This window comes from Corticium candelabrum, chromosome 8, assembly GCF_963422355.1.
Source record: "Corticium candelabrum chromosome 8, ooCorCand1.1, whole genome shotgun sequence".
Lineage (NCBI taxonomy): Eukaryota > Metazoa > Porifera > Homoscleromorpha > Homosclerophorida > Plakinidae > Corticium > Corticium candelabrum.
The window spans coordinates 8,462,553-8,473,856 of NC_085092.1; the positions used below are offsets into that span (position 1 = coordinate 8,462,553).

Below are 11,304 nucleotides of genomic sequence, written 5' to 3' on the forward strand. Positions count from 1 at the left end.
CGTGGGGTGACACTTAGTGAAGCAAGTGTGTGAAAGTAGGTGCGGTGAGTCCAGACTCACGGGAGGCTGAAAATGTCATACGGGAACCGGACACAGCCAGACTCACGTGAGTCTGGGGACGAGGCTAGTCACACGGACGGACTGTGTATAGAGATGGTAATCAATTACTAACGTGTTGCTGTGATTGGATTCTAGCTAACTCAATTGTATCATGATTGGCTGATGTGTACAAGTAGCAGAATACACTGAAAACAGTATATATATATATATATATATATATATATATATATATATATATATATATATATATATATATGAAATGGACAAGCTTTCAACAGAGTTTTTGGAGAAATCAACATTTCTTTGGAAAGTAATATTTATGACCATTTTCAATATATATATATATATATATATATATATATATATATATATATTACCAAAAATGTGAAAAACTTGAGGTGTGGTCAACAAGTGTAATCTGATGTAAAACACTGATGTCTGTATTAAACCAACAATACTTATATTATTTGTTGTCGTTATTGCAAATTTGTCAAAGGAAATTTAAAACCTGCCAGAGTAACCTGCAATAGTCTGTTGGCACGAACAGTTTGTCTTGAAAACCTTGAGAATGTTTGGCATGAATAGCTGCTGCAAGCTGCTCTTTCACCCACTCATGCAACCAATTACTACTAGTACAGTACCAAGATAAGTTTGCTATGTACATATAATAACTAACTTATACTATAATTAAATCTATGTAACTAAGAATGGAATTGTAGTTTGTATATATTTTTGCCATGTCATTAAATAAGTTAGTTATTACTTAATTATAATATTAGTTATAGTATTATTGACCGACGATACTACTAAAACAGTTAACAATGTCTACCAACAACTTGCCCAAATGATTACTTAGTTTGTACTGTAATCAAAAATCCAAGCTAATGAACTAATTCACCTCACTCATACGTGCCATGGCAATGTACTGTCAATTCATCTGTTATATATAGGCATGCTGTCTGGTAGTACAAGTCCAGCAGACATATTTACTGATGAATATATACATACCAAACACCACTGGTCCATGTCTGAATTAGATATATCTGTTATTGTAATGCATTCCAATCAACTTCCTGGAATCTACCAATAGCCCAGCTAGCACAGCTAGACAATACGATCTGGTCATGCAGAGCTCTTCCAGACACCAAAGTAGTTGTATAGAGTCCATGCAACTAACAACAGAACCAGCATTACCTTTACTGCATGTGCTCAAATTGCACTGCAAACTGACAGGTTCATGTATAGATTAGATACAGGGCTAAACACAGCTCCCTAATTCTCCAGTCCTTTAGTCAACACTATAATATCCTTATGTTGTCAACAGAATTAACAACAACAATATTGTAGTTCTATAATGTACTATGACTACATACTTCATCCTGCATCAATCAGCATAAAACATAATCTTTAAGTTACTACAGTTGCTGCAGCTGTGGCTGTATGTACAGCACAAACAGCACAAGATATTGCTGAATTGTTGCTATTTACATGCAGATTGCTCAACAATGGTTTCGCTCAGTGTTGGCGCTCGGCGCTGGATGACAAATCTCTTCGTGTACAATTCATCGTCCTCTTAGATCAGAACCTCCCTGATACGTTGCAATGCTGGATACATGTTCAACATTATGATTCCTTGTTGTTCTTGACTGGATAGTCTGTTGATGGTAAACCACTGTCTGGAACCTTCTTGTCGCTACTATAATCTCTGATTCTCAGCTGCCTTTGTAGCTTCTGGATTTCAATTCTAAGTCTTTCTTCATTCTTCCGACCAAGAGACAGTTCATTTTCATACTGTTGTGTCATATCTCTTTTTTTAGTGTCTAGATGCATGATTTCAGCTCTTAGACGCACGTTCTCAGCCTTCAGAGCTCTGGTTTCATCAACCAGATCTCCATTCTCAACTTTCTTTTCACTGCTCTTTGGTAGATCAAACTCACTTTCGTTAGGTGCTCTTGCAGCTGAATTACTCGGTGGTGTCTCTACTTGTAAAATCTCTTGGTTCTTTCCATTTACAACAAACAGAGCGCGTAGTGCCTCTATTAGATCTGCATTGCGCCTAGTCAAAGTACTATTCTCCTCCTTTATCTGCATTTGTTCAGCTGCCATCTTGACCAGTTCCTTTTTTTCATCCGGTTCTGTAGTGCATTCATCAGTTTGCTGCTGTAAACGTGCTGGTTGATGACATGCTCTTTGTCTAATCAAGTTAGGTATTGTTTCCTGCTGTACATCAACAAGCGTTTGAACTGCTGTTGGAACAGCCATTATGTTATCTTTCATTGCTTTCTCCATAGCTTGCAATTTACATTCAAAACGATGCTTGGCACAAGTATTCTTCATACAATGTTTAAAGAGTTTATCTACCACTGTTTCCAGAGCATTGTTCTTTGCTATCAATGTCATATCTGACTCTACACTTCCTTCCAGCATGATGACGTCTCCACCAGAAACCTGTAATCAGAAGAAATGTTTTATTGTAACACAGACAATTAGGAAAATATACAACACTATCTGTTGTTTGCCAAGAACCATATTATCAAGCAGTAGGCAATAACACGAACAGTCCACTATTAAAACCATTGTTCTTCAATCCTAGCAACCACTTGACAAACCTGAGCATCTGCAGGAAAAGAAATATCAGTCGATTTCACTCATAATAATAAAGAAATAATTGATATTGATTTCTGCGTTTGTGCCTAGAGCTACACATGTACAGTAGATAGAGGTATTGCACAACATTTTTGATGGCGTAGGGTGTGTTGCACATCCAACAGACAGTGGAAAGCTTTGCACACGTTTAAACGAACTTCTGTTGCCTCATCTGCACTATTCATGAATCGATTTGGCGTGACTCCCAAAGCCTAGCTCGCACCCAAACTACAAATTTCCATTGTTTACAGCTAAATCTTTCTAGTTGTCCTTCTCTGAGAGCTAGAAGCGTGTACTGACCTCTGTTTGTTGTCGCTCATGTGCCACTTGAATCCTTTCAAACCTAGAAGTCAAGCGTTCAACAATGAAGCCTTCGCGACATGTCATCATTCACTCACCTGTCACATGTAGCGCTAGAAGCGGCTGCTGCAACTACCATGTGAATGTGAATGAGTGCACGAGTTTTGTTGATCCGAGCATACACAGCGCACCAATCTCTCTGACGTTCTAACTACTATTGGTTTCACTGTATAGGTGTCATGTAATATCACACCATACCTGTTTTACTTGGCACCAGACCAATGTAAAGCACGAACTTTGTCCACAAGAAGCACGCCCACCTCCCTAAAGTGCTACCGCATAGTTGGGAACTATCAACTGTTGACTTACAATCACCATAGAAAAGATGTACTAGGCAGCAAAAGTTTGGGCACAGGGGGAAAGACGGACTTACACTCATCGTCAAAGTATTTCAACTCTATCTTTGAAGCAGCATGCAGGTACTCTAGACTCGACCCAGTCTCACTCTGCCCTTGTCATTCCCTGGATTGACAATCCTCGGCGATAGTCACTCCTGGTAATCAAACTGGCATGCATGACACAATCTACTAGATTTGATAATCCCATCATACATGACCATAGTTAAAGTACTACATGCACAAGCATGCACATCACCCAAGTATTATACAGATCGTGCCTTAATTATTGAGACGCTTCCGGTTTCGTACAGTCTTGCCAAAAACCGCGTAAATCTAGAATATACCTACAAACTAACAAACCAAATAGCGAGAAACACATGCCATGCATACAAAAGCCTCTATTCTGAGTCAGTACGCAGCTGAGTTGGATCGTTGTCATCAGCTAGATGTCTAAGATTGGAAACGTGTCTGCACCACCACCATGACAGTTGACAGAACACAATCTTCAGCACGCCTTCCAATTCAATTATTGTATCGTAACTCTTGTCGTATTTGGGCTCTTGTAGACAGTAACCCAACATCTCTTGTTACAAAAAGCAAAACAAAACTAAACTACACGAGTGGGAAGGCATTAGCGCCAGAGGCATAATGGAATTAGCGAGAACCTCAACTTGACTCTATCAATCCATCCTACATGAGAGTTCGTTTGAAACTGCAAACGCTTTCTATCACAATGGTTGGAGGCTGCAACAGGACACTGCACAAGCTGACAGGTCTAGAAGAACAAAAGATCGATCTTTTTTCGATTTTCTCGCTAGCAGATACGTTCACAATCGTGACTGATCTGTCAACTCACCAGACCTGATGCCAATAGAAAATTTATGGAGTTTGATGAAACGCGAAGTAGACAAGAAGCGGCCAAAGAACAAGACAGACCTGGAGCCAGGATACTAAACCGTAAAATGTGTGGGAGGGTCTTACGCAATTGATATCCAAAACTATTTATGCATTACGATAGCCATCTAGATCAATCTAGTGCAAACATTGGAGGTCGTACTAAATATTGATAGCACAAACTTTTGTCATTGGAATACCAGACACATCTAGAAAATCACTATCCTCCTCTGAAAGCAAGAGAATGCTTTCGCAGACAGCTGTTAGTAAAAGTTGGCGCCATGTGTGACACACTCTCGCCGAAAGAGTCTCAATAATTATGGCACGAACTGTACAAGCTGCTACATTATTAGCCTTTGACAAACCTGAAGGTCTCCAGCTGAGGAAATCTCAGAGACAGGTTCCTTTCTGTCTCCTAGAAAGTCCTCTTTCAGCTTCCTCCACTCTAGCATATGTTCACTGTCCTCATCGCTTACATATCCATCTGTATTCGGTTGAGCTACTGCCATTTAAATCTAGTAGTAGAGTCCTACATATCAAAACAGCAATTACTTAATGTGTTAGTACATACAAGTACAGCAGTAATCCCATCATGTGATTGCTAGAAACATGAGAGAAGATAGCACTGCACCTACCCTAGCATGTGACAGTGTCTATAACAGTAACCAGTACCACAGACTATGGCATGGTTAGACGTCTGTCATCCATTGGAGCAAGTAAACCACTAGCTAAAATATATAGTGGTAGTTGGAACATCTGGAGTGATGGCCGGTGTTGTCGAGTGATGGTCAGGCCTGACCACCTCCGACCACCGCAGGCAGAACCCTGTAGAACACTAATGCTTTACACAGCTCAAAATTCCTTTTTAATTATTCAGTAATAAAGTAGTGCACGCATTGCAGCATTGCACCCATGCATCATGTTACGTGTATGTCCTACTTTCATACCTCCAACAGCGATTGCTGACAAGTACCCACAGATGCCTTAGTCTTTAGCCTTGACCACCGCCTCTATGGCTTTCTATACTGTACAAGGCATTTCGATCATGATGTTGCATCCTAAGATGATGTCAAGGGTTTCAAGGTTTTTTGTTGTCTGGCTGGCATGTGATATCAGCGTCTTGCAAGTTTCGCAATGAGCAAACTTTGTGCCCTCAGCCACCTCAATGATCCCGTAAAGGAGACTTCCTTACTTGTCAGCTGCCATGTGGCCACTCTACAGACTAACTGCATGATGTGCACAATTTATTGGCTATGCATAGCATCGATGCAAAATAAAACCGATATCCCAATATTGGCCTGTAAACGGTAGCTGATCTGATTATCAGTGCAACCCTAGTCAGCATAACTGTAACTAATAACAAGACGTTTATGCAGCACCCGGTTGAGGTAAAAGCATCAAACATTCATTCCCTAATTGCAGCAGCAAACCAGATGTGGCTAACTCAAATGCCAAACATCAAGTCACACTACAACATAGGGCATGTTTCTTTCACCTAATCCAGCTAATTCAGGTTAGTCAGATTAGGTACGGATAAGAGATGGAGCGAAACAAATAAACGCCTTGGATGAGATGAGCATGCGCACTGAGTTTGCCTCGACAAGATGTGCCGTGTGAAATTTGCTGTCTGGCTGTGACAATTGCTTCTATTCTCATTATCATGCATGTAGACAAGGTAGAGACTCTGTTGGCACTCTTTCAAAGTGGCGTCTATAACCTGGGCCCCCTAGTGAGTGCTTTTGATAGAAGAAATTTATCTCGTATTAGTGAAACAGGTAGTGCCCCTAAATGATTTCATAGAGTTCAGAAGACACTTTCGAGTAACGAGAAGCACTGTTGATATTCTCATTAATTCTTTAAGACATTGTGATGGAATACCGTTAGCTTCTCAAGACAGAAGGGGTGGGAGAGCACCAATAAATGTAGAAAAACAATTGTCAATTCGTCTTTAGGTCTTTGCAACTCAAGAGACATATCGCAGTGTAGCAGACCGCTTTGGGTGTGTGTGTGTGTGTGTGTGTGTGTGTGTGTGTGTGTGTGTGTGTGTGTGTGTGTGTGTGTGTGAAGCAAGCATCTATTGAACAGTTAGGAGAGGTGCTGAAGCCATCCTCAGGAACTGGACCTCTGATGTCATTTCTTGGCCATCTACTGACAATGAGATTAAACGTATCTGTGAGGAATTTCATAGGCATGCAGGTTTGCACAAAGTCTTGGAAGCTATAGAAGGCTCTCACATCCCAATCAAAGCTCCTTCAAAGAATCAAAAGACATACATAAACAAAAAGAATTTCCATTCGATTGTCCTTCAAGGTGTTTGCAACTATCAATTATATTTTATAAAATGTTTTGCTGGATAGCCTGGAAGCACACATGATGCACGAGTGTTGAGGAATTCTGATCTTGTTGCCAAAGCTATGGACCTTGGCAGTAGTCTGTTTCCGTCGCAGACTTACCTCCTCAAAGATTCAGTGTATCTGTTGACAACTTGGCTAATGCCTCCTTTCCGGGACAATGGTCACCTTAGTGACAAGCAAATTCACTACAATTACCTCCATTCTTCAACTCGCATGGTAATTGAATGTGCATTTGCTTTGCTAAAGGGCCGCTTTCGCCGTTTAAAATACATGGACATTGACAAAGTGGAGGACATCCCTAGCATAATTCTTATGTGTTGCACACTTCATAACATATATCTTCTATCAGAAGATGATGTTGAGTATTTCCTGGATGACGTGTCAAACAATGAGGGATCTACTGTGACAGTAATACTGCAAGAGATGCTACTGCTGCCAAACATAGAAGGTACCAAATCATGGAAGTACTATGGAGAAAACAGAGGCAATAGCTGTAGATAGTACCTTGTCATGTTGAGTTCAACTATCAAGCTACTACTTAACTAGTGTTTGTTGACTAACTGTTGGAGTGTTGGTCTTTCATTATTGTAACCTTTTGAGCTTTATTCTGTTTGAGAAACTCACACCATTCTCTTCTTTCACCCTTCGATCTTCCATTTGCTGAAGTTGATCACAAGCTGGCTTTTGCTCAATTTCTCTTTTCTGAATTTAGACATCAACTTCCTCTTCTTGGCTGGATGGTGTGTGAAATCATCTATGCCATCATTCGAAGCAACTTCGTGATGGTATCATTAGTACAGTCCAGTTCACTTCTTTCAAGATCAACTGCGTCGTAATCTCTGTCAGGTTGACCAGTTGTGGTGTTGAATTATGGCTGGAGCAGGCTGAACTGCTCCTGGCTAAACTGACTGGATTAGTGTCTGGTTGATCTCCTAGTAGACCATTAAGTTCGTCAAAATATTCGCATGTCTTCCGATTTTTACCTACCACAGATAAAATTATTATAGCAAAGTTCCAACAAATTTATTGTTAGTCCTATATCATGTATCAAATACCTGTTTGCCTGTTATGGTCAACAGTTCGTCGAACTGAGGCTTAGTGTCTTCCAGTGGCTGTTGCACTGCTTTCTTGTCACTTTATAACCACTCTCCCTCATCTTTGTGTCAATAGCGTCCCAAACTTTGCTCTTTCTCATCTTCTTGTCACTGAGTTCCTCCTCGTGTTCTCAGATGAGGGTGAGAAGCAACAGCGTGTCTCTCCTCGATCATGTGTAGCTGTCACCAACTACTGAATGACCTGAATCTTCTGCTGAATAAGAGCAGCCTTGCTCTGCAAACTTCTGTTGCTGCAACCAATGCGTCATTGGTTCGGACTCCTCTAGAGGGCACTGGGATGACGAACATTCACCGGATGGTCGCCAGACACGAGGAAGAGTCTCAATCTGTCAGCGTTCTGACTAATTCCTCACTGCTTATGTTGAGAACGGCTTCTCTGCTAAACCAACTGGCATTTCCATGAGCAATCAATAACTGAGCATGCGCAAAGCTCATCTAATCAGTCTAATCCGCGTATCAGCTGGATTAGCTAGATGAGCTGGATTAGCTAATCCAGCACCTCAGAAGAGATGAAAGAAATGCACACAAACCTCATCCATGTAATCCATCTAATCTGGATTAGCTGCATTAGGTGAAAGAAACACGGCCATGAACAGACAAATGTACTTTGAAAAAATAATTAAGGTTTCAGCATCAGTCGACATTTATAGTCATATATATGGGGGTGAAGGGGGTAGGGCAGCGAAGGGGCACAAATTTGCCTAAATGAGCGTGACACTAAACAACAATAATTATGGTAGGGTGTCTGTATTATTTTTCATACAAATGCAAAACAGGAAATGCAAAACAGGAAAACAACAAGAATTAAAATAAGTGATTGGATACATCAATGCTAACTGTGGCTAAGCTATAATGTGATCTACAGACTTGTTTTAATTCTCAATCAGTTAGTTAGCTTAGACAATAGTAGCACAAAGGTAGCATGTATGGCGAGGCTTGTACCATAGCCCAGGTCCCTCGGCTGATCTTGCATCATGCACTTTCGACAAACAATGCAGCTAGTAGTACAATGTAGCTAGCTACATAACAACCTAGCTTTTTCAACAATCCCTTGAGACACGTACGTCACTCACAATTCACTTGTAATGTTTTCGGCACTTGCAGTGTGATCGAATGTGCTGGAGCGAGTTCTGCCCGTGAGAAAGTCGCTCCCTCGCCTCTGGCTCTCCGCCTTGTTGCTGTTCTTCCACCGAAACAAAATGACGTAAGGAGACCGTATGTGTCATGTGATCGATAGATTTAGATAAAGTTGCCCACTAGAAAGGTGTTGGCACGCAGCCCAAATTAGCGCCAACGTTTTTGCGCCAAATATGTAAATACCTTCCATATATGGTGTTACTTTGGACCTCCCATCAAAAATGCGTGACTAGAACATGTCTAGACGAAACTCAAAAGTAACTAAAAGTAACAGTGATAATTCATAACTCAACTGTTCACATCCTAATATCGACGTTCCCTAAAATTAGCGAAATTTCTGAATCAAACTGTTCCCATTGCCCTAGGCTTCCACGTCTTCTCTTCACTCACGCGACTCGCGGCTTTAGCTAATGCTGCCAATACGTACGCAACTAGGTAGCAACGAGCACCTACAGACAGCCAATAAATCAGTGTGCTCATGCCGACCCAGACATCGCGTGTACTGTACCGCCTATTCAGTGCACGTGACCCTAGATGCATTTGCTTGATTCGCATCTCTAACGCATCTGTAATCGTTAGCCAAATATCAAAGATATATATGTACCTATTCCTGGCTTGCTATGATGTTGTGTGTGTGTGTGTGTGTGTGTGTGTGTGTGTGTGTGTGTGTGTGTGTGTGTGTGTGTGTGTGTGTGTGTGTGTGTGTGTGTGTGTGTGTGTGTGTGTGTGTGTGTGTGTGTGTGTGTGTGTGTGTGTGTGTGTGTGTGTGAATCCAGAGAGAGTGGTGTAACGATAGCCCACCAGATCTTTCAGCAATTAATTAAGCTGTTTAGTTAGAAGAACACAACAGGTAGAGTGACTAAATGCTGCTAGTCAGAGTCACAACAAACCTTGGAAACTCCTGGTAATCAAACTGGCATGCATGACACGTACAATCTATTATATTTGATATACATTAACAGTATGATTTCCTACAACGTTGATGATTTTGACTCAGACTTTGCTTATGCAGAATGGTTAAAACCGCCACCTCTTCCTTCTAGTCCTTTCACTGACAATCCAATAACAATGTCTGAAGTCATCTCAATGGTCAAAAAGGCTAGATTTCGCCTCTGGATGGAATCGGCTATGTTGTCTACAAATGATGTTCTTCTCTCTGGCCTACTCTTCTAGAACCATTCAACAATTGTTGGTCTTGTCAGTCTATACCTCAGTTGTGGAAGAAGGCAGTAATCAAATTGATTCCTAAAGGCACTGCCACGGATAACCGTTCAGACCTGTCAAGCTTTCGACCTATTGCTCTGACTCCTGCTGTTGGCAAGTTGTACGTTAACTTAAATGACTGAACTAAAGATCGCAACAGAAAGCGGGTCACTTTGAAGACTCCAATACCATAAATAAAGAAACAATTTCGTGAAAGTGTCATTCACGAACACGAAACCATACAGATTGGAGTATAGGCCTTGCACTCTATATACAATTCTAGATAATGATGGATTGTGATATCAATAAGCTTGTAACGGACACTTCCAAATGCATTCTTAAAGTCAAGCCAGCTACAGCAAATTGATCTCTGCCGCTTCCTAGAGCATCCTTGAGAGCTTCCATTAGCTAGAAGAAACTGATGTTCCAGACAACCGCACACCACTGAGGAAAGCCTCCTGAGTGTCAGTAGGCCAGTAAAGATTCTCAATCATGAATTTACTCCATCTATCATTAATTGCCTGCTATGCGAACTTTTGGCTTCTGAAGCTCCTGTTCAAATCGGCTACAGGCTGCCATCTTGCAAGGCACGCGTAAACTGTTTTATATTTACGTTTGCAGACGATCTATATAAACGCTACTCTCAGACAGTCCATTCTCTGGTCAGGAACAGTGTCATTTGGTGCAGCAGTTTCTGAAATGGTCAAAAATTGAAGCAAAGTAGTAAAATGTAGCTCGCTCGCGTTCAGAAGCCGACCATCATCTATACCTTTTATAATCCCAAGTTAAAACTCTGTGGGCAAGATATCCCTTTTGCTGGAGATAAAAGTACAACTTTCCTGAAATTGCCAATTGATTTGTGTCTGTCGTCTTGTGATATTAATTAATTAATTAAGCTGAGTACCCTGACTAAATTGGAAGACCTGTGTAACAGAGTTGATGATGTATCGAAATGGAATTTGTTCTCGTCTGAGTTGTCTGTGTGTGACCTCCCACTTACTTGGATTGAGCGCCACGCGTACGTTGAACCAATTGCAACACGGTGCACCTAAAAAAGGTGTCACCTCGCCAGACCTGCTAATGTGCCGATTCTATCTGCCTTTCAAACTTGACGGTTTGAATCTCCCCTCGCTATCTACATTATTTAAAAAATGTTAAGTGTCTCGTTACTATCAACTGTCAAATTGGCTTCGTGAC

General features: G+C 41.0%; 1 protein-coding gene across 6 annotated transcripts; it reads right to left on the minus strand.

The window, feature by feature from the left end:
* Positions 1 to 1,260: 1,260 nt before the first annotated feature.
* On the minus strand, positions 1,261 to 9,300 carry LOC134183411 (uncharacterized). 6 transcript variants are annotated; one of them, XM_062650937.1, is made up of 6 exons: positions 9,088 to 9,300; positions 8,841 to 9,023; positions 4,664 to 4,827; positions 3,105 to 3,559; positions 3,007 to 3,049; positions 1,261 to 2,508 (listed from the first exon to the last, which is right to left on the minus strand). In XM_062650937.1, exons 4-6 carry the CDS (start codon positions 3,143 to 3,145, stop codon positions 1,684 to 1,686), a joined length of 909 nt encoding a protein of 302 aa, XP_062506921.1. In that variant the 5' UTR covers positions 3,146 to 3,559; positions 4,664 to 4,827; positions 8,841 to 9,023; positions 9,088 to 9,300; the 3' UTR covers positions 1,261 to 1,683. The 6 variants fall into 6 exon arrangements, with proteins under 6 accessions (XP_062506921.1, XP_062506923.1, XP_062506919.1 ...); XM_062650939.1 differs by having other exon boundaries at positions 1,261 to 2,677; positions 9,088 to 9,297; XM_062650935.1 differs by having other exon boundaries at positions 3,007 to 3,559.
* Between the last annotated feature and the right edge of the window lie 2,004 nt (positions 9,301 to 11,304).